The 24508-nt window shown below is 38.2% G+C and overlaps 1 protein-coding gene and 1 pseudogene across 2 annotated transcripts in view; both read left to right on the top strand.

Annotated features, from left to right (window-relative positions):
• The first annotated feature begins 744 nt into the window (after nt 1–744).
• The window catches only part of LOC110048586 (uncharacterized), a 42425-nt gene continuing 18661 nt past the window's right edge, over nt 745–24508 (top strand). Inside the window, exons 1-9 of the mRNA XM_089287232.1 lie at nt 745–860; nt 9129–9201; nt 9476–9524; nt 14627–15857; nt 16211–16309; nt 18375–18497; nt 18931–19202; nt 22038–22305; nt 23720–23809. Coding sequence (XP_089143358.1) covers nt 9507–9524; nt 14627–15857; nt 16211–16309; nt 18375–18497; nt 18931–19202; nt 22038–22305; nt 23720–23809 — 2101 coding nt within the window. The 5' untranslated portion in view covers nt 745–860; nt 9129–9201; nt 9476–9506. The remainder of the gene's footprint in view (nt 861–9128; nt 9202–9475; nt 9525–14626; nt 15858–16210; nt 16310–18374; nt 18498–18930; nt 19203–22037; nt 22306–23719; nt 23810–24508) is intronic.
• On the top strand, nt 795–4670 carry LOC149113634 (uncharacterized; annotated as a pseudogene). Its single transcript, XR_016206523.1, has 2 exons — nt 795–860; nt 1281–4670. The product of XR_016206523.1 is annotated as an uncharacterized LOC149113634 (transcript).

Here is a 24508-nt window from a genome sequence, read left to right as displayed (position 1 = left end):
GGATAAAAGCGTGGAAATGTTTGAAAGTAAGAGACTCCTGTCCAAGATTGCAGTCGAGTTCGCAGAAAGTCTTCGACTGTTCACGGCCTCTCTATTTACGCACGCGAAAGAAAAAGCGAGCGAAGCGAGCGCGAAGCACGCGGGGGTAGGGGTGGGGTTTGCAGGCTGTAGACATCTTTGGTAAAAAGAGGCAGGACATTGGCTTTTTTGATCTTTAGGTCCTTCGGACATAGTTATGTTTGGTCGCGACAAAAGGGTCGCACTTGTCGCAAGCACGGGATGACAGATTTTATGTCAAATGTTAACACCAAAAGCGTTAGTAGCGGTCCCTAACCCCTACCCAGTCAAGTCATCCGTTTTGCGCTGGCGTCCAGTTGTCTCACGATTCTATCCGGGGGTAAAATCAAATAAAAATACGAGAAAATAGAAGGCTGTGAACAGTCCAAGAAAGTCTACAGTCCTTTTGCTGTAGTCCATAATCCAGTCTAACAAATCCAACAAGTCAGATCCACAAAAAGTGCCAGGCGCGCAGAGTGTTCTCCCCGCCCCTGGTTAGTGATTGACCAATAAGAGAAAGCGATATCCAAACCGAAAGCTGTCCACCGAATTCTGGGAAAGCCCACCAAAGCAGAAAGTTCAGCCTTGACTTGCTCGTCTTCTGTAATTTGGGGAAGGCGCTTTATTTGAGGTTGATTTCGGTTTTAATGGTATTCTTCAATCATGGGGTGATTTCATCTTTTCACCAAACGCGTCACCATGTAGCCTGCCCATCAATTTAGCGGCGAAGAACGTTTGTTTAGTTGTGAAGAGGGTTGCCTCGTGCGTTTGTGTCTGCTCGTCGATCGATCAAGGAATTGAAGGTAAGCGTTCGCAGAGTTTTCGTTAGTTTTACTCTCTAGCGTCTGTTTGAAGTTTCCAGATTAGTATTAAGATCTTTATCAATCATTTTAGATGTGTGACAATGGTATCTTGAGATTAACTAGCCTGTGCAATGGCGATCTCAGCGCTTACTGCTTGTTTGATCGCTAGTGTCAGACAACAGGATCATAGTTTGTTTAAGCTTATTTGCATGCATTCCTCTATGTAGTTGTTAAGTGACGCTTGTTCTTTTTAATTTTTGCGTTACTTATATGAACACTCGAAAGAATCACAGACCAATACTCCGATTGCAAATATGGCGACAATCACACCAAAGCGAGGCTTTTCGGTAGTAACCGTTGCTAAGGCGGCTCAACTATGTGTTTTCTTTGCAAAGGCGAGTCGATTTATAAACGTTTTAGAAATCTTTACAGCTTCTACACGGAAAGAAAGTCCCATTCTGAAAGAGATATGCGAAGAAATATTACCAAGTTACATCTGAGAGGAGTTATAAAGGTCAGTGCTATTATAAAAGCAGCGTTTGCATTTGTATTGTTATGCATATTTGAGTTTGCGGCGACAACACAATGGCAATGTTTATTGAAATGCCTCATTGACTTTTACTGTATGTTTTTTGTTTCCTAAATAAGCATGGAGAGACCAGTGGAGAACTTACATGTAAACGAACTTAAATGCAGTTAAATGCAATTTAACGGAGTTAACAACAAAGAGCGCCAGTGTTGTCTGGAGTCAGCGGCGTTTCATACATGGGCATGCGCCAGATCCCATGTGCTCTTTGACTGAAGTGTGTTTAGCGTTACAGGCGCTAGCGTGTTATTTGCGTGGCAGTTCATGGGACCTCATCTTCAAGGCTTCCTCCCTCCCCCCATTTCCCTCCCTCTTTTCCACTGTTCACACAGTGTGACGGGTGCCTGCTCTCCCTTCTGCATGGGGGCTCATGGCTGGCTTGCCAGGATTTGCCAGCCATGGGAGCAGTCTCCATCTAGGAGCTGGCTGCCAATAGTGGAAGCTCCTGGATATCACAGGCACCCAGCCTCCATTTTGCGATGCAGTTGTTAAAGAGCTTCTTCGCAGCAGAAATGTGAGCCTCAAAGGATTAAAATTGAAGGCACAGCTAGTCGCAAAGTAAGCATTATTGAGACTGTTGATAATCAATAAATTTTCAACTCATTTATTTTACGTTCATTTCATTGTCTCTGTCCGTCTGATGACTAGTTTAAGTTAAGCGTCCTTCATTCACTTCCTTTTGTAGAGTAAAAGAAGTCTTAAAAAATTCCCCTGCCGTGGCAACAGGCGATCGGGAAAACGATAATGGCGATCAAGCGAAAGCGGTTTCACCTTTTCAAATCAGCAAGAGTGATTCGGATCTTGTCAGAGAGAACGAAGAAAAATTTCAGTTCTGTCCCCAAGAGAACGATATGGACAAAATGCTGAACGACCTTCCCCCCTTTATTTTCAATTCTATTGTCAAGTATATTAGAAACTCTGGTAAAAATATTCAGCTTTCCCCTGACTACATGGTCATGAAACCGTTTGAGCGTGGTGTCAATTTTTTTATTGAAGGGTATCTCCATAATGTTTTAGTCAAGCACCACAGAGAAAGCAAAACCTTTCACTGCAGGGCCCGTTGCTATCAAAGCCTTCGGAAAAGTGAATCCCCACATAAAATCAAGTTAGCAATTTCTACTGAACAACCTTTTGATGTCCTGGCATCATCGTGCACCTGTGTGGCTGGATCTCTTGGGTTTTGTAATCATGCGGTAGGCCTAATGTATCTTGTTTCGCACTATTACTTGACTAAAACTAAATCAGTCCCAGATGATTTGGTGTGCACCTCCCTTCCCCAGCAGTGGCACAAGCCTAGAGGAAAGAGCATCTCATCAGAACCATTGATGAATATGGTCTTTAAAAAACCCAAACTAGGCACAACAGCGTCAGGAAGCACTTCTGTACAGTCCTCACCTGGTATTGCCTGTTCATTGTATCCTGCAGTTAAGGCAGCCCCAAGTGACAGAGATTGAAAGTTTCAAAGCCCATTTGCAAAACATCAACAAGAACTTTGGGCTTAGTTTGTACATGAATACTGGGGGTAAAAGTGTACCCACTAGAGCTGGGCCTGCACCCTTGGGAGGATATCTTAGCTATCAAATGGCACCCACTGAAGGAAATTTCAAAGTTACATGCAATGTTGATTTGTCTAAGCAATGTAACAGCAACACTGTACCTACATGTATCACAAATTATCGTTCATTCCCAGTATCTTTATATCTTCCCCTGTTTATTGTCACAATGCACTTCAGAACATCAGCAATTTTATGATTCTCTAAGAATCAGTGAACAGGATGCTAATTCACTCGAATCTGAAACACAGTCACAGCGAAATAACAGTCGATGGTGGAGTGAAAGGAGACCGAGATTGACAGCTTCGACATTTGGAGACATTTTAAGTTGAAAATCTGTCAGTAATACTTTTCTCAAGGGCCTTGTTGGGGATGGAAATGCCTCTAGCAACTCGAGGAATTTACCTGAACCCTTGAAACACAGGATTGAGTATGAAAGTAAAGCCCTAGAGCAATATGAGAACTATCTAAAGCACAGTGGGCATCCTGTAAAAACATTTCCATCGGGATTTGTGGTAAACCCTGCTTTTCCATTCCTTGGTTGCTCACCAGATGCAAAAGTTATTGATGTGACAGAGGACAACCCATATGGGATCCTTGAAATTAAATGTCCCTACAAACATAGAAATATCACACCCGAGACAGCATGTGCTGGTGATGATCAATTTCATTTGGAAATGAAAGATGATTTCCCGGTTTTAAAGGAAAACCACAAATACTACTGTCAGGTCCAAGGGCAGATGGGGATAACAGGGGCAAAGTGGTGTGACTTTGTCACCTACACCTTTCAGGGAATGGTCATCGAACATATCTATTTTGATGCTGAGTTTTTTGCTGCCATGTTGTTAAAATTAGAACAGTTCTTTTTTAAGCACTTTGCAACATCATCAAGTAGTATCAGTGGAAATTAAGTAGAAATTATCATGTTAAACTTTTTACATGAAACCTAGTAATTGCACTGTAATAAGCCACCAATTATTTATTGTGTTGTTCCAGAAAACATGATACCTCCCCATAGAAGGCTTTTTGGGTGAAACCCCTTGCCCTGAATTCTCTGGAATTGTCACTTTCACTTGAAAAATAAAATATTTTGGCTTTTGAGCCTTTTCCTCCCTCTCCCCACCCCTGCCAACTGACCTCCCTAAAATCAACAGAGTGGGTATTTGTATTTTCTGAAATCACACATTAACATAATTTACAAGGTTTTTTTCCAGTTTTCTTTTTGTCGTTACTCAAAATAGTTTTGTTAATTAACAATTATTTACTGAAGTGGAGGTGAACAGTGGTGGATATTTACCAAGCTGCAAAGCAGCGAGGTAAATATCTACCACATTCACTGACTGAGGTGAACAACCAGTGCTTTAGTGTATATCACACAAGTTGAATAACTACTAGACCAAAACATCACTTTTGGTAAACACAGTGACATGCAAAGACAGTTTGTTTCTCTTTAGTTGCTCAGAGGTATATAGTACTTTGTTAATCACCACTTTGAACCAATCAGCGTACGTGAAAAGCACTATTCACTTGTGTGGTATATACTAATGTTAAAAGTGATGGCTAAGTAATAATGGGATTTTGCATGTTGGTAAGCATGGCACAAACAGTCCACATTTGATTTAGACTACCAGCTAAAGACAATGGAATGACTTGATTAAAAATGTGAAAGTTTTTCGCTTTGTTTATAGCTCTTTCCACATGAATTCTTTCTGAAGCTATTTCTTGAGTGGCAATAACTTCTGAAGGGGTCTGTTGACTTCGGAAACCAAGAAATGGGGGGATATTCAGGCCAACACCAATAGGTTCAAGCAGGTCAGAAATGGTAAACCCCTTGTCAGCCATCACCACATCACCTTGATCAAAAGGCAAGTTGAGTAACCCTGACCTTACTGTGAGCTCCCTGTCTGAAATACTTCCTGCATAGAGTTGGGAAATAAATGTTATGTGGCCACTGGGTGCGATGCCAATCAGACTTTTAAATGTTGTATGGCTCTTGTACGAAGAATAGGTTTCACTGTGTAAAACTAGGGAAGAAGGGGTCTGACATTTGATCTCTGTTCCATCAGTAATGATCCTTGTCTTTGGATACTTATCCCTGAAGACTGGGGCATTGCTTTATCTATTGCCTCTCTGTTTGGCCAGATGTTAAGGAAGCCAAATTTTAAGTACAAAAAATTGATCCAGGAAATACAAATCCTGTTTACTGTAGAAACATGTATCCTGAATCTGTGGGCTAAATCAAGTTCAAATAACCCAAGTCTCATTCTCGCAAGCACCAGGAAGAATTCGTCCAGGGTACTGAGTTTTCGACGTGGGCTGGGTTTATTTCCCAAAAAGCCATCTGCATTAATTGATGATGAAAACTCTAGGTCCTCCTTCGCACTGTTAACATAAACAATGGTAGAACCATTCTCACCTGGGTTTAAAAAATTGTAGCAAGCCAGAAGGGTTTGGAAATTAGGAAATCCCGTGTAAAAATTGATATCAGAGTCCGACTCTTTAAATCGTGCTATGCCAAACTGGCTTTCGAGAAGTTCGTCAACGTTCTTCAAAAGTTGTTTATTTTCGAGCTCAAGTGAATTGACTTGTTGTTCTAACTTTGCAATGTGCGCGCGTAAATTGTCGATTTCATCCAGAGCGGAAGTATCGCTGTCTGCTTCACTCACGCTACTGAAGGATGGCATTTCAGCCGATGAAGACGGAGGTTGTGACCGCTTACGTGGTGATTTCCTCTTAGGAGATGGTGCAGACCATTGAAAACTTGAGGGAACGGCATCATGTTTTAAAACTCGGCGACCTGTTAAGCCTTTCTGAAAATCAGTTGGTTTGAAATGCAACGAGCAGATCTTAGTTCGCTTCGTGATCTGGAATGTTGTGGATACGTCTGGTTTAATCTTTACAAGCCAAGTCTATGAAATAAGACAAGTGAAACAAAATTACCACAATTTATGTAACAGCAAGTGTATCAAATCAATAGAGATCGAAAAAATACCTTAAGCCTTTCTGGATCAGTCATTGGAAGGCTGTGGTATGTGATCTCTTCTCCGTCCGGCCTTACTCGATATCCACTCTTACAACACAGTGGCACGGAACAGTTATCAGGCATGTTCTAACACTGGAAAAAACTCAATGACACTTATTCAGCCCAAATTTTAGATATTGAAGAACATGGTTTTCAACTTAAAAGCTTTAATGAAGCCTTGAATGCAAAGAATTGAAAAATAACACTTGTGTTTATATTCTGAACGTATTCTGTACGCAACCGTTTCAACAAAATCGAGCGTTTGCCACTAGCACGACAAAACAGGATTCAATGCGTAATTTCTAAACTGTAAACTCTTTGAAAGTAAAGAATTGCCTTACTTTGATCGCATTTTTTTCAAATTTCTCAACTCAGAAGAGAGAAACACTGGGAATCAGCCTTAAGAAACTCTATTAGATGGGAAACTAGTATTTGAAAACAAACGAGATCGGCCCTTAGCAACGGTTGCTACCGAATAGCCTCGCTTTGGTGCCATCGTCACGATATTTGCAATTGGTGTATAGGGCTTGATCTGATTCAGTTAATTTCGCAAGTCACAAAATTCTAGTTCTTCATTGTTAATGCCCTTCCAACTTGAAAGCCCCTCGAATTTATGCGTTAATATGACGTCATGCTTTTTGGCTGTCTCTATGTAGTATTAGGACACTTGATGACCAATCTTAGAGTTCATTATTGTTCATCTAGAACAGAGTATGTATTTGCCAAGTTTGCAAATATGTTGGCTAGCTTTCTCGATAGATGGTAAAGATGTAGACTTGAAAACCTTTCAATGGAGACAGAAGTACAGTGTAGATTATAACTAGGTCATAGCCACTCCCTGGTTCTGGAATGTGGAGTTCCAGAAAATATTCATAGCCATCCTGTGGAAGGTTATTGGAAATTCTGAGGAGGTGGGTGATCTCAAAAGCCAAAACTTTGTAAGGAAAGTATGAAGCTAACCCGGAATTTCTAGAGGGGAGGGGTTCTAACCAATAATCCTTGCATGTGGAGGGTGGGGAGGCTATGGATAGTTTCTGGATCACTAGTCTTTTTGATGATGGCCACGTCATCTTTTTGAGACCAGTTCAGAGAGATTGCTAGTATGTAGTTGTCAGATTCTACACAAAATTCATATTGTTTTGCTTTTCTGATAATCATAAAATGCATTGAAGTAAAATTGTAAAAACTAACTGTTACAGCTCTGATCCATTAAACTATTAAATATGCAAAATTGAGTTACAGACTTGTCATGATGTTATTTTTCAAGTTCTGTTAATTTGCATTTTCATGCATCATCTAAGATCCACTAAACTGATAAATATGCAAAATCAAGTCACTAACTTGTCAGTAAATGTTATTTTTAAAATTTTGTTCATTTGCATTCCATGCATCATCGTAGTTTCATAATACATTCTCTTTTGCTTTTCACGAGTCTGGAAATAAACAACTATACTTTTTCCAATAAGATTAGAAACTGTGTAGCACCGCTGTAACAAGTTTAGCTGAAATGTCAATTTTTTTGTGTTAATAATATTGAATGCATAATTCGTTGCTGTCTCATACATATAAAGTGTTTTCAGTGCGCTAGTGTTTTCTTCACTAGAAAGCTACCACTGATGTCCATACAGCAGTCCTGAAATGTATGGACTTTTCATTTTCAGCATTAAAAAAAACGCATTTTGAAGTGCTTGTCACTATAATTACCCAGTTTAAAGAAGGTAATTTTTTATGTCTAGTTTCAGAAAATACATGTGTCTATACTTTCCCAGCTCTCCCCTTCCTTAGAAAAATCACTGGAAATCCAGAGAGAGGGGAGGTTCCAGAGGCACAATTTTCCAAAGGAGACAGCTGGGTTTTCCAGGGTCCAAAATTAACTTTTTTAGGCAGGCACCAACTGGCGACTGAAATTTTTTTTTCAGTTGCCATATGGAAAAATTTGGTCACCAAGAAGTCTCAATAAAATTTTCCTTCGCAGCGAAACACAAACGAAAATTTTTGGTCACCAGATGGAAAATTCTGCTCGCCAATTTTTCTTTTAAGAATCGGAACGAGGAGAACGCGTTTGGTGCCACAATGATGGCGATTTTTCCGTTACGATAAGATTAGATACAAACACGCTGATTATTTATACACCTACCACTGAAAACCCATGACGAACGAATCGAATGCCAGCCATATACGCAGTTTCATGCGACTGCCAAATGTTTTGAGTCAATACTATACCTTCTCTTGTCTGTACCTTTTGGAGAAGAAACGTACCCGACTGAAAACTGCCGTTTGGTTCTTTGCTCTATGTGCAAAACGATCTTTCCTTTCACGTTCTGTTAAGACGATCGACGGATCGTCATGTTGAATATCGAAATCTTCCACTAATTTCTTTGCGGATGTTGCGTCTCCACTGTGTAATAAATTATGGAAAGAGTTCAGGACATCTTTGGACACCAGATCACCTGAATAAATATTCATGGCGAAAGAATGCACGTGGTCTTCTGCACCCGCAATACGTATATTATGGGAAACCACTGGAAAAACATGGCAGCAAAGCTTCGCACTGATCGTAGCTGTGAAACGTTGTGGTAGAGTTATAATAACAGGAAAATCGGTTTTGTACTTCAAAAGCAGCGGAAAGGTAAAAAGTAAGTGACCAATTGGCGGGCGGCTTTGAATTTTATTTTAATCAATTTGGCTGAAAATCTAACTTTGTGTAATTATCGTGGCTTGAAATAGTTAATCGCCCGCTGGCGACCAGCTGTGAAATTCTGGTCGCCAGTGCAAAATTTTTAGTTGCATTGGCTACCAGGAAAGCGCAATTTCAGACCCTGTTTTCATGCAGAGCTTGGTTTCTGGAAAGTTTCCTCAGTTTGTCAACAAAAGCATGATATTCATGCGCTACATTGTCAGGACTTATTCAAAACATCACAGCCCTTCATTAATCTGATTAAAGCACCAGTTGTTTGTAACAAATTTACATGACTGTATTCAGTAATATACATGTATTACTTCCAGCACTTTTATGATATGTGTAAAACATAGTTGTAACGCAAGGCATACAAACAAGTCCTCTTGTTTAATTTTTCTTCTCCTGTTGGTATTCCATTTTTTTAAAGGTTCAGTCAGTGAGTGAGTTCAAGCAGTAATGTCTGGTTTTAAGATGTTAAAAGGTGTTTGTAACAAGACTTGGTGAGTTTTAATTTTGGTCATTCAAGATTCTTATTAGAAAATGTCCACTTTACTGGGGCAGTAAAAAGTAAAGAATTATTTCTTTTCAAGGGTAACTTCCATGTTCAGGTGTAATCATTGTCTATTAGTGTGTAGAAAATGATGAGAGGACCAATCAGATTGCCAGATTTGCAATAAACCACGATGAGTGCCTACTAAATGGATGGTTTACATCTCATTTTGCTGGTTTCACTATTGTGAAATTAACTCACATTATTTCTGCTTTTCTCTTTAGCATCAGTTTTCAAGATTAAAGGCTTCCTGTGATGTCAAGGCTATCAAAGGTAACTTTATGTGATGTTAAATCCTACTTTTACTATGTTCTGAATGTTACTGTATTCTACATGTTGTGCAAACTTTGGATCATCAAGATATCACAATTAATGCATCTTGAATACATGCACATTACTGTATCTTGGTGAAAAACACAGGTATGTGACTGTTGGAACTGTTTGAATTTGAGTTTGACGTGTGCAGTGGAAAAATATACAAGTTTGTTCTTGGGTCACCAATACTAAAAACAATGACCCAAAGACACATATACATGGGTATGCATGCTAACTGTCAAGGCCTAAAAGAAAACTGGATGAATTGTTTAAAGACCCAGTTTTGGCCAGTATGCATTACGTGCTGTGAGCATTGGAAAACACGTACACCTTGCTGTCATGTCAACCAAAACAATAACAGACATGCAGGAGTGAAAATTAACTTCAGTACTTGGTGGCCAACCGGGCCAGTTTCCTTGCTTTCTTAGTTGCCCAGGTCAAAATTAAGCGGCCCTGGATTTCCACTATATTTACAGTAATGTACTTTTAACAGATTTTAATGGTAAAAGAACTCAAAAAACTAATGTGCATAGAGGTTGATTACTCAGTAAAATGTCCACAGCTGATGCTTCCTTGCAAATAGAACAAAACATTGCATCTTCTTCGAAAACCAGCCACAGTCTCCCTTTCATCCAACTGTTTTGAAATGTTTGTGATCTCGTTTTTTTTTCGTAATTTCTGTTGGATCCCTGCCCATATTCATTATTCCTCATTTTTTGTCTCATGACTTAAAGTCATGTGGACACAAGTTAATAGGAGAGTTCGAAACATTCCTGTGTAAGACATTACTGTTTAACCAATCTTTGCGTTCTGAATGAAAGATTCCTGTGAAGATAGGGAGATAGATATTGTTCAGGCAACTTGCGGGTTAATCAATTTTGGCTTTGAAAGACAGGTACAATCCGGCAATAAACTGACTGGGTTTGGTGCCATTGATTTTGGAAATACAAGTTTTGTACAGATTCTTTTTTTTTTTTTTTTTTTTTAACTTGGAAAATATTATTTTCCAAGTTGTAGTGGGGAACAATTTCACTCCATCACTCCTTCACTCCGTCACTTCTTGTTAGACATTTTGAACTCGGGGGAACTCCCATATCAAAACATCTGCAGGAATGCTCGTCGGAAAATTTGAATTTAACTTGTAAACGAGACTAATATGGGTGCTGCTCGAGCTTCATTAGACCCTTAAAAGATACCACTTAAAACGGAATAGGTTCAATTACTAGCCACTGTTCAAGAAAGGATCCCACGTGCACTTGTAGACCCAACTTGCATTCTCGAGAGATCAGTGGAGATCAAGCCTAAAAATAGAACTAAATGAGAGTGTTTCTTTTATTATTATTTCTTCAAGTGCACTTGAAGGTGGCTCCATAGGGTAATCGTTGATGGCATTGCATGCGCAAGTGCTATGTTTTGAATGCTGTTTTTGCTTTCATTTTTACTCCCAGTCCTCTCAAACTTATTACATGTAATAAGCAATGTGTTAAATAGTATTATACTATCATCTCTGTTAAAATTACGGGTTTTAGTCCTGAATTATAAATGCTCAAACAAATGTGATTTTTTACTTTTTTAAGGCTTTATTTGTGATTTTCTTGAAATTCCTTTGGTGAAATCTTCCAAAAATTTCACAGCATCTCGCATCCTGCAGGATATGAATTTTAAACATGAAAAAAAGTGGGGTTTCAAAGGCAGATATTTCGATTTTTGTAAATTTTTGTCTTTTACCGCTGCCAAAAAACTGGTCTTATAGATTTCCCTGAAGAGCAAGCCCTGACTAAAGTAAAATACTTACTACCAGTCTGTCAAATTTTACGAAATTTCACCAAAGGGAATGTGAGAAAATTCACATGACAGTTTTGCTTTTTGTGCTCATGTTGACGTCATTAAAATCAAAAAACACTGACGTCATCCTCTAGCATATGCAGATTACTTGAGCTTTCGTCCTCAGTGCATATGGGATCATAAAACTATAGGGAGTCACCTTAAAGGATACTTGACAGCTAAGGATGGTGACATTTCGTTATCAACACCCTAATTGAGACCAGAATCCTTGATTTGTACCCAAGACAATGACCCGACCTTTTCAATAACAATAACAATAAAATTTATTATTTGTATTGCGCCTTTTCTATAAAATATTCAAAAGCGCATCACAAAAGCGCATCACATAAAGGAGTCCTTTCCAAATAGACGTTAGTTATTCTTTGAATTTCTGACGCAAGTACTCAACATCTTACCACAGAAATGATCTACATGTATTGAATACATTTTTGCATGAATGTTTTCATATAGAGAAGGTAATTATCATAAATAGCTCATTTCCTGAAGGTGTCCACTTATAAGGTTTAGCCATGCTCGATTGCCGAGAAAAAAGTTATTGAAAATCACAAAATTGATGAGCTGTATGAATTTCCCAATGATTCAAGCCGTGATTTAAAATTTTAGACGATCAGCAGACATGAGAATTGAGGAGAATTCAAGTGACGTGTTTCACTATTGTTCATACGGTATTGTAAAGAAATACACATAAATAGGGACATGGGGAATTGATATGAACAAATAGTTGATAAATAGAAGAAAAGACATTATACAAGGCTGGGATTTCTGCAGTCACTAATATTGCGTTGCAAAGGAAAGAAAAAAAAACCAAGAAAAGGAAAAAATGAGGGAAGAAGAAAGAAGCTCTTACAGCAGAAGGTATTCATATTTGGTCACCCAGCCAAGTAGAACCGCGACAAATAGAGCTTAAGTTTGTTGAGCAGATGAGACGCAGTGCTGTCTTTGTGGTATTAATATTATGAATCTACATTGGATACATTTTTCTTGATTTTTAAGATCTCTTAAAAGGTCACAAAGACAAAGAAAGAAAAAATAACAGATATTGGCTGGAAAAATGAAGAATGACAAAAAATAGGAATGAAAATGAGAATTATTCCTTGCCTTGGTGATTGGACAAGAAGCAGTACTTTCTTTATAATTAATTGAAGGCTTTCGTGCAAAAAGGGCGTATATAGCATTTTCGACCGATTTATAAAAACTCAGTTTTCCAAGGGTATCTTTTAGAGATCTTTTGTTAAGCGAAAAACAAAAGAAACCTTTGTTTTGCTAAACGATGAGGTCACCGAAGCATGGTATTTGCTGCTAGTTTTATTATTCATATAATTCCGCAATTCTCTTACTGTCGCTTTGTTAGTGCAAGCGAATAAGGTGCTGAACTGGCTGGATGCTAGTTTGTTTTGTTGTGACACCGGTTCGATACGAGGTTGGTCAATTTTTTTTTGCGGTCTATTTCTCTACTTCTTTCAAAAATCAAAACATCTATTTTAAAAAACCGTGCTGTCAAAGCTGCTAAAAGTAACCGTTTAAGTTTCCGCCGTGTCAAAATCCACCTTGGAAGGATTCGCTCCAAAAGATGCCACTCGGAAAACTGAGTTTTTTGCATACGTTATTTCTTGAAAATGAAGCGCATATCACTAAAAACAATTACGCAACGATGCTTTTAATGTCAAAATAAGTCAGTCTGCCAAAAATTAGCTCGATCCTGTAAAAGATAAAAATCGGCCCAAAATGCTCTATACGCCCTTTTTGCATGAAAGCCTTCAATTATTGTCTTGGACAAGGATCACCGATAACTTCATAAATGTTTTTAACGTTGTCACATCTCCTCGTGTATTCTCTAACCGTTTCGTTTTGCTTGATGCAGATCAAGTGCACCATAAAACTTTCAATGAAGGCATGATTGTGGTATTAACATAAGATTAAGAAAAATGGTCTGGAACATACTGGGATATTTATCCCACCAGTTCTCAACCAGCTAGGCTATGTGGTTTATCTAAATTGCATAAAGTCAAAGATTCTAGGTCAACTGTTTCTCCTTTTAGACCTATTGTCTCCTCCATAGGCACTTATAACTACAACACTGCAAAGTACTTTTCTTTACTTCAGCCCCACATCTTGTCAGAGTTTTGTACTACACAGATACGTTCTCTTTTGTTAGGGAATACTGAAGCATTTGTAGCTATATGTGACAGGCTGTTTTTAGCATTTTATTTTGCTAATGTCCGAGCCCTTGGTGCACGCAACCTTTTTGCGTTTAATTAAATTAGACATTAAAGTGACGGGTTTCAGTCACGCAGAAAAATCTAAAGATGACAACGAAACAACAAAATATAGCTCACGAAAATTAATTGTTAGGTCTATGATCAATATCTCACTGTATATATTCTCATACCACCATGGGTCTGATCAGGGCATCAGGGCAGATCAAATGGCATTATCTTGGTTTCTTTTGATAAGGTGTTGAACATTATTGACACGGTTCATCCTCAATAAAGTCACACAAAACAATGCTGAGCGAAAAGCCAACAAAGATTTCTTCTGTTCCTCAGGCACTCACAAAGATACAGTTCTCAACATTTCATCTTACAAATTGTCTGAGGGAGAACTTCCATTAAACCACCGCATCTAAACAAAAGTCACATTTTCACAACATTTGAACTTATTGATCACCAAGATCTTAAAAGACAGCCTGCAGACAAGAGCAAAGCCAATGAAGTAAGACATGAAATCCAGCATTTGGCAACCACTTCACTAAATACATGACCTAAAGAAACTTAAAATACTGAAGAAACTCAAAAAAAAGACCCAAAGACATCATTATCCTTAGACCCGATGAAGGGTCTAAGGATAAGAAAAGAAAGGTCTAAGGAAAAGAAAAGCAAAGTAGTCCAAGTAAACTGTGTGTTATTTTACTTTTATTTCAAGTTTGTACTTGCAATCGCAATACATCAGGCTGAATTTACACTTTGTATCATAGTCACCTGTTGGGCAATTCAACCCCAACTTTTAGTTGCTCAGCTGTGTTTAAAGTTGCCACTGGCAACCTGGCAACCACCAAGTTTCAGTCCTGGACATGTATGCAAAAAGCATTATGGTCAATGCTGGGTCTTTAAGTAAGGAGAAATATCTGCTAGGAAAGTCCAAAAGAGACAATTTCAGGCCAGGTTTTGAACTCACTGTTGCAGCTGCATCAATTTTTCCCTGTCTTTTGTTTTTAGGAGTCTGCCTTTGGCAGTGTAGCCTCTACATCACAGGAAGGCCTGGAAGAAGAAACTCCTACCTCAGCATCCAACAGAACCTTGAATGTTACTTTGTTAAGTAGTGAATGGAAGTCAACAAAAGGAGGCTTGTCAACCATCAGCAGAGAACTTGCTATACAGTTGGCTAAACACCCTAATGTGGAAGTCAGTGTTTATCTCCCTCATTGTAGTGAAGAAGACAAAAAGATTGCAGCTAGTCTCGATGTTAAGATCATTGAAGCAGAAGAACTACCAGGTTATGAGCCAGTTGATTGGTTGGGCTTTGTTCCAGAGAACCATGCTATGGACTGTGTTATAGGACATGGAGTGCATCTTGGTCGACAAGTACAACTCATAAAAAGGCAAAACCGTCATTGTAAGTGGATTCAGATTGTCCACACTGCTCCTGAAGAACTAGGAATGTACAAAAGTTATGAAGAAGCAATTTCCAAAGGGGAGCAAAAGCACCAAGGAGAAGTAAAACTCTGTGAGTTGGCTGATCAAGTTGTTGCTGTAGGACCCAAGCTGGCAGATGCATTTGCCCGTTACCTCCGCCCAAGCAAAAAAGATCAAGATGTTTTAACTCTTACCCCAAGCATTTTCAATGAGTTCCTTGATGTTGAGCAAGCCACTGAAGAAAGAAGGACATTTCGCGTTTTGGTATTTGGGCGTGGCGATAGTGAAGATTTCAAGCTAAAAGGATATGACATTGCTGTTCAAGCAGTTGCTGAACTGAAAGACACATCTTACCAACTCATGTTTGTTGGTGCACCAGCAGGAAAAGAGGATGAGGTGGCAAAAAGGTTACTTCAGCATGGTATCCTCCCTAGCCAGTTAACTGTTCGCCGCTTTAAAGAAAGCAGGGATCAACTAGCCAATTTGTTGTGTGAAGTAGATCTGGCAATCATGCCATCAAGGACTGAGGGCTTTGGTTTGACTGCCCTTGAAGCATTATCTGCTGGTCTGCCTGTACTTGTGAGTGGTAACTCAGGACTTGGAGAAGCCCTCAAGGAAGTGGCTTATGGCTCACAGTGTGTAGTGGATTCTGAAGATCCTAAAGAGTGGGCCAAGAAAATCAAAGCTGTGCGTGAAAAAAGCAGAGAAGTACGACTTGCAGAGTCAAAACTTCTGCGGAACAAGTATTTGGAGAAGTTCAGGTGGCAGGAGTCATGTGGTTTACTTTTAGAAAAGATCCAGAACCTTGTGTTCGGTAAAATTTAAATTTCCTATTAATTTTATTATGACATTATTGTTTTCACAATTGCACCAATAATTATTATGAAAAAAATGAGTTAAATTATTATTCATTGTTTCATACCTACATCTACTGTACATGTCATTTAGATAGTTTTCTACAGCAGGTGGTATGAATATACATGTAGTCTATTCAATTGACTGATCTTTTGTATATAGAAGTTATTTACAAGTAGTACAACATGTAATTTAGCTTATGAAGGAGAAGTCAATTCAATTTCAGACTGAAGGTGGAATGATCTAAGTTGTTTCAGACTTTTTTTAGAATTTGACCTGTAACATATCTTTGTTGTCATTTTCTTCTGCTAGGTTCATCAGAAAGAAAAGGCCAGAAGGACAAAAGGCCATTACCCATTTTTGTTAACCAGCCTTTAAAACAACCTAGAGGAGTATTGGCTGATCATGAAGGTAAAATTAATATGTCTAGATCCAGTGCTTTCCAATTATTAATTTCAGCTGCAGTGGAGTAAAGTAACAACAGCCTAAGAAAGACAAACTTTTTTCTGAAATTGCAGGATTTGATCAATGTTTGAAATGACCTATCTGAATAACAGTCATTTTTCTCAGCTTAGATATCAACACTGAAACATAATTATGTTATGTTGTAGTCTTGACATATGAAGAAACTTCTTCTCCTTTGCATAAATCAGGGTTTTCAAATTGAAATAAAGTAGCAGGAGGAAATCTTAAAGTAGGCGGCACACATCTGGCTCGCAATAATTAAGGGCGGCCATGTGGGGAAAAGTCCAGAAGTGGGTTACCCATTCCTGCGCAAGGGAGATGTGGTGCTCGCCCAGGAAAATTTTGAAAATCTGTTTGCATTGAGATACTTTTATTTAAAACTTGCTGAATGCAAGAGGAGTCTCTCTGGAAGTTCACGTATAAGATGCTACATAATGCTTTTCATTTCTTTAGCATTTGAAACTTTTTTTCCAGTGATATCTTTCCTGCTACATATATGAAGTATCAGTAGAAAATCAGCGATCTCATTTCCTTTCTGCTTCGATTTTGTGGGTTTGCGTTTGCCCGAACATTAGCGTTGATGAAGGGTTTTATTGTTAAGAAACCTTTCAAACCGTGGCTTACAAGACATTTGGAGCACTTTTAATCTTAATGAGTAACATTTCATGACGAAGACTGCCTTTGTATTCAACACATAGACATATAGAGGTTAGGTCAATTTGTTAATTGTTTTATCGTCGCTTTGAAGACTTGAACAGCACATAATATTTGTAGTTTTGTTCCTGTCTGTTATCTGTTTGCCTTTGTGACTTTTCACTAGTAGCAATGAAAGATAGTCTAGTCTGTTGTCGCTGTGCAAATTTGATTCATGTGCTACCCAACGCCCACCAAAATTGATCTCGCTTCGAAATTCTAAAGGCACATATTATAGTAGCCTGCGAACCCAGACGTATTTCCAGCTGTCACTTGGTTCCACCGAAAAATAACGTCTGCGAACCCGAGCCAGAAAACGATTTCTGTGACGTAGGAATTCTAAGCCAATCACAGTTTAGCTCAAATAACCCCAGAACTACTGTGTGAGGTATGCGCTGTGAGGAGCACTCGAGTTTCATTCTATCATGGAATCTGATTGGCCAAGGAGGAACAAAAGTCATTACTTCACAGAAATCATTTCCTGGCTCGGGTTCACAGACGTTATTTTTTGGCGGAACCAAGTGACAGCCGGAAATACGTCTGCGTTTGCAGGTTAATATTATAGCTGCACTGTTACATTTTCACCTGTTCATTTATTACCTCAGAAAAAGCAGATCATGACTATGTAGGTGAATTAATACTGCATGTTAATTAACTTTGTGACAAAAAGTAGCCTGTACAAATGCTTGAAGCAGCCAGTGACTTGCGTCAGGCGTGCCAGCTAATTTTGAAAACCCTGATAAATATAGCGAGGATCAACACAAGAGAAGTCATTAAAAGCACTTCCTCTCCTGGCCATTTGTGTTAGCTGTGTGCTTTTGTAATTTCAATTGTCTGAGTTAGGAGATTAAGTTCTGGGTTAAATTTCACTGTGAAAACAGATGCCACTTTTGACTAGGAAATGTTAGTCTGTTAACAAACACCTAGAAAGATTGCTCAGCTAGTAAATCAGCCTGGTGAAAACACAACCACAGTTGTGGCTCTGGTTAGTCTTTAGTTACATGAGATTGGACTCAACAGTAGTTAGCCGTTCCAGTCATACCAATGTCATCAAGTCAGACTTGACAGTAGCTAGTGACAGCCCTAATGTGGTGATCTTTGAAATGTAAACATGGCTGATTGGAGAAAGCTACATGTGCTTGTATGTCTAGTCATCATTCAGGGAAGGCACAATCAGAGTGAGTAAGAGAAGTGATTGTGTACACTTATGACTTCACAAAATGATAAGAGGCTCACCTTACCCTGTACCTTCTTGCATAACTTCTGTTCAACATTTTTCAAATTTTTGACAATTTTTGTTTTGATTTTCTTCTGAAAGGCTCTTCTGGTCATGGAAGGTCAGCTTCATCAGTTGAATACAGTCAGTTGCCATTGACCCCAGTCATTCAGTCTTCAAGTCAATTGTATCAGACAGGCCACGTCCAGACAAGCCACATTGAGAGTAAGATGAAAAATCTATAGCAATTATTATTTGGGTTTAAAACTCTGTGTCATGTTTGAAATTGTGTCTAGATGAAGATCTTACATGTATATGAGTAATACTAATACTAATGCTAATGCCAATACTAACACTAACACTAATACTAATACTAACACTAACACTAACACTAAGACTAAGGCTAATGCTAATGCTAATGCCAATCCTAATACTAACACTAACACTAACACTAATACAAATACTAATGCTGCTACTACTACGACGATGACGACTACGACGACTACGACAACAGTACTACTGCTGCTGCTGCTGCTACTACCACTACTAATAGTTCCTGAACTGTCTTTTATCATGCCTGTCTGTGTTAGCCTGTGCCATTTTTTCCACCCTGCCATCTTTTTCTCTCCAAGAAAGTGATGTCAAAAATTAACAGAAGGTTTCTTTTTAGAACTGCCTGGGCAAATGTTCAAGAGTCTTCAGCAAATGCAACGTCTCCATGTAGGCAATGTCTTCGGTAAAGATGCTCTATCAGCAAGGTTGGAGAGGATTGCATCAGACAAGGGCTTCGTGATTTCTGACAATGAAGGATCAGGGAACTGTATGTTTCATGCTCTTTGTGAACAACTGCACCTTGTGAAAGGAATAACAATCTCACATGAGAAATTAAGACACTCCATAGTGCAGTACCTCAGAAAGAACCCAAAACTGGTAGGTGAAGTATTTTGTTTTGGTGTTGTGATTGAGTTATTTTTTTGTTAAAAAAAATACAATACCTCTTAGTCGGCACGTCAGGGTATGTTATGCATGGGTCAATGGATGGATGAGCAAGTGAGTGAGTGAGTGAGTGAGTGAGTGAGTGAGTGAGAGATTTATGTATGTCACACCAATCAGATTGGATCTACTATAAACAGCCAATCAAATTTCTTGTTGTAAAGGTAAATGGTATGTGAGAAGATTTGATCCCGCTACAGTTCAGAACGGCATATTTATTCTTCTATAAAAGAGGAGGAATTATTTATATATTGGGCTTACTTTGACATTTTCTGTGGGTTTGGCTGAGGATTTTGTGGGCAGTTTTGATAATCATTTGTAACTGGATAAACAGCCAAAGAAACATGGTGTTTGGCATATAACTACGAGCATGCAATGAAGGGTGAGCTTTTCCCATTCATGAGATAAGTTTTTGAATTGAGTCTTAGCCGCTCTACTACTACTGTAGGTTTAAGATGTGAATGAAAAACAAGTTGATGTGGGTTCTATGATAGGATCAATTGTATTTTAGGGGCGCGGAATGCACTACTGGGAATGTGAAGAGGTTGTGACCAGGTTCAAACTGTTTGCATGTTGTATCAGATTGAAACCTAAATATTGCTGCAGAGTTTGTGATGAGTGTTCTGGGCATGTTGTTAATTTCAGCATCCATTGATAAGTTTTAAGGTCAAAAGCGAAGAGACGACAATTAATTTCATCAACAGAACAAAAAGATATTATTCTGTGACGATTTTACAGTTATTATGGTTCTTGTTTACTACTGGAATGAGAAGATACATTTTAATGAAACTAAATCTTTTCTCTTCAATGTTATCAGGGTTTCAGCTTATTTACATTAATAACCAACACGAATTGTAGTTGAAGAAAAAGGAAATAAGGAATTATTATTATTGTTCAAGATAACTTAAGTGAGGTATATGAAGTCTTGAACGTTTTATTGTATTAAACACAAGGACTTTGGTAATTGAAAAATAAAGACTGACATGTATGTTGCCGGTTTGTGATTTTTAGTCCAGTTTGGAGCGGAGTGCGACAGTTACATGCATACATTGGGCTGTTTTAGAGTGCATAATGTTCAGTGTAATGGTGCCTAGTTATGAATGAGATGAGCGTTGAGTTTTGAAACAGTTCATGAGTTAGTAGTATGTAAATGGAACAAAATATTTTTATTTTTAGTTACAAAGGTAACTTGATACTTTTGTTTTTCACAAGGAGTAAGTTCGATTAGAGGTCATGAATCGTGGCTTCTAGTTCTTAGGACATGTTTTAGAGGAGACGAGACTATTTAGATTTGAAGCAGTTGTAACGTTTACAATAGTAAGTGCAGGTAACAATTGTTTTGTTCTTGTTGCATGCAAAGAAAACGAGATATTTTTATTTTTTAGTTATGAAGGGTAATTTGACACTCTTGTTTTTCACAAGGGAGTAAATTCAATTAGAGCTGACGAATCATCACCACTTGTTCCCACGAGATGTTTGTTATTTTTAGTTACAAGTGGTAACTTAACACTTTTGTTTTTTGTATGGGAGTAATTTCAATTAGAGCAGACAAGTTTTCGGCTATTGTTCCCAGGATATTAAACCAAAAAAGAAGCTTTCATTTCTGGACGGTTTTTATGTCTCTGCAGTAGCAGTTTAATATTTTTATTTGATGGGCATTTTATGACATTCTTTTCAGTCTGATATTTTTAAAGGTAAAAAGTATGAAAACTGTTCAAATGTTCTTTGAAGACTGCATGGTGCCAAGTTAAAGTGCAATTTAATTAAATCAGACTTTCAACGTGTCAGAGAGGAGTTTTTCTCTGTCTATTTTTGGTGAAGTAGTGTTGTTGCGTTATGTTGTGTAAAAAGGGTAAACTTACGACTCGTACAAATGCGAAAAGTTCTCTTAACTTAATTATTTTTGAGCAAAAATTCCTCTTGGGGGTTGGAAGGGCTATGTGATCGGTGGGTGAGGGAGTTATGCATGTGCGAGTGTGACACCTATCACAGTGTGGGTTGTATCAAAGAACCAATCAAATTGCCTGTTAGAAAATAAGATGGTATCCACAGTAATCTGGAGATGTGTCAGGTTACTGTACTTTGTTCAGTCAAACATTTTAGGGCTTACTATTTAGTTATCTTACCATTACTGATGTAACATCATATGTACATCATAAATTGTCAGTTTCTTTCTTGCTGTACGTCGCAACCAAAAAAACTCGTCAAATTAACCAAATCATTACTGTAAACAGTTCCATGAATGCTCCTATCTCCAAGACTTTTGGTTCACAAAAAAAAATAACTCTTGCACACATTGTGTGCCTATGTTTTAAGAAATCTTAACAGGTGTTTCAGGAAAACATGTTCTACATGATAAGACCCAAGCATTTGTTTCAACATTTGAATTGGACTTTCAGTCTGGTAAGATGGCAGAGTATTGTATACTCAGCGCGTTTTATGAAGCTCAAATAGGCGTAGAAGTTTTCGTTTTCGTAGTTCAGGCATAGGGTTGAATAAAAACTACTACAACTGACCAAAAGCCATTAGTAACCATGGTAACATGCCACCAATTTATACGTACATGCAAGAGGAAGTACAAAGTGATCGGTGGTAAATGCGTAGAGGTGTAACACTCTACAAAAACTTCTACAGCAATACAAGGTTCATAAAACAGGCACCAGTTGGAAAACTGGGCATTGCCATCATACCTGGACGAGTTGTCTTTGCTCTGAAAAAGATTTCAGCATTTTGGTTCTCCATTATCAGTCTTCTCTCTTGCCCTTCTTACAGCCAGATGGAACAGACCTGTTTAACTTCATCAATGGATATCGATCATGGGCTGATTACCTTACAGCCATGGAACAAGATGGCACATGGGGTGATCACGTGATTCTCCATGCAGTGGCTAACTGCTTTGAAACGTACATTGATGTGATCAGCAGTCAGTCTGATTTCAGTGACGTTGCTATCAGGCCTGATCGTCACGTGAATAGCACCAACCCACTTGTGCTGGGGCATATTCATGAGGTACACTACGTCAGTCTCAGACGCAAACAAGGTGAGGCTTGGTGCAACATGCTGTGCTATAAGAAAGTATGTTATTAGTTTATATCATTTTATTTAAGTGAAGGCACTGTCATAATTGAGTCATGAATTGTACAATTACAACATCAAGGTCTTTTGCTGCGCATTTGAGACAGTCTCTCTATAAAAGCCTTAGAACACTATTCTAGGACATTATCTCATTAGACTTTCCAAAAAAGAGCGTGGTTGGAAAGTACATGTAGAAGTTCTGACATTTCTTTTGAGGAAAAGGCACAGACATTTATTTACCAGCCGGGAAACTAGAAAAATGGTTTCGAAAATGTTTATCTGTCACTTGGTAATTTCTTTGCTATGATTGTCCTGGCATAGGTTTTAATTGAAGGGCTGGTGGCATAATCGTCTTACGTTGAATTTTAGGTTACATTTTGCATTTTTGCTCCGAATTGTTAGAAAAAAGCTCGAAACAAGTTCCTGTTGTACAACAAAGCAAAGAAGTCTGTCTAACTTCAGATTTTGAAAACACTCATTTTGTCTTCACTTTAAAAAACAGCAAAATGTTGATTTCACCTCAGTAAGCAACCTTAAGGTGCAACTAACCCCCCAATTTTTTTTTTTTTCACTTATATAAATCTCCATGTTTTTCTGATCACCACTGCAAAAAAATTATCATTGTAGCTCTTTTCATTAATTTTCTATGAATTTTCAAAGTCTGTAAAATTGGCCTTTTCCATGGCCACAACCAAGGAATAGCGAAGAATGGGACGAGTTTGCCTATGAAGTCATCAAAGGACTAACACTGTTTTGCACCAGATTTGAAATCCGTACGTTCCAGGTTAAAATCCCAATCTGACCACCAGCTGATGTTGTTCTTGGTACCCCCAAGTTCAACTTCTCGGCTGCACTTGTAAATAGCCAACTGATCTGCCTCCTGCTGGTTGGGATTCTTAACCTAGTTTTGTTTATTTGAATATTTACTTCTCTTTGTTTGTTTACATTGGTCCCGAAAAACCCCAATGGGGAGTGGCCAATTAAGTCTACTTGCAGAACCTTGTGTTTGGTAAAATTAATTTCCTATTAATTTTATTAGGACATGTATTCTTTTCACAATCGCACCAATAATTATTACAAAATTACATAAATTAAATTATTATTAAGTACTTCATATCTACAGTGTACATCTACTGTACATGTCATTTAGGTAGTTTTATATAGCAGGTGATATGAATATACATGTAGTCTATTGAATTGACTGATCCTTTATATGTACGAGTTATATACAAGTAGTACTACTAGAAATTTAGCTTATAAAGGAGAAGTCAATTCAATTTCAGACTAAAAGTGGAATGAATGAAGTTGTTTTAGATTTTTTTTTAGAATTTAACCTGTAACATATCTTTGTTGTCATTTTCTTCTGCTTGGTTCATCAGAAAGAAAAGGCCAAAAGGACAAAAGGCCATTACCCCCTTTTGATAACCAGCCCTCAAAACGACCTAGAGGAGAATTGACTGATCATGAAGGTAAAATTAATATGTCTAGCTCCAGTGCTTTCTGATTATTAATTTCAGCTGCAGTGGAGTAAAGTAACAACTGCACAAGAAAGAGACTTACTCTGAAATTGCAGGATTTGATCATTGTTTGGAATGACCTATCTGAATAACAGGCATTTTTCTCAGCTTAGATATCAACACTGAAACATAATTATGTTACATTGTAGTTTTGGCATATAAAAAATGACTTCTCCTTTGCATAAATGTAGTGAAGATCAACACAAGAGAAGTCATTAAAAGCGCTTCCTTTGCAGGCCATTTGTGTTGGCTGTGCACTTTTGTAATTTGAATTGTCTGAGTTAGGAGATTAAGTTCTGAGTTAAATTTCACAGTGAGAAGAGATGTCATGTTTGACTAGTAAATCTTGGTCTGTTAACAAACACCTAGAAAGAGTGCTCAGCTAGTAAATCAGCCTGGTGAAAATACAACCACAGTTGTAGCTCTGGTTAGTCTTTAGTTACATGACATTGGACTTGACAGTAGTTAGCTGTTGTAGTCATACTAATGTCGTTAAGTCAGGCTTAACAGTAGCTAGTGACAGCTCTAATGTGGGACTTTGAAATATAAACATGGCTGACTGGAGAAAGCTACATGTGCTTGTATGTCCGGTCATCATTCTTGTGTCATATCTTTGTGCAGGAACTTGTTGTCAAAAATGGACTTGTAGAG

Source organism: Orbicella faveolata, unplaced genomic scaffold, assembly GCF_042242905.1.
Source record: "Orbicella faveolata isolate gen_17 unplaced genomic scaffold, um_ofav_v1 contig_14, whole genome shotgun sequence".
Lineage (NCBI taxonomy): Eukaryota > Metazoa > Cnidaria > Anthozoa > Scleractinia > Merulinidae > Orbicella > Orbicella faveolata.
This window is presented reverse-complemented; position numbering and strand designations above follow the sequence as displayed.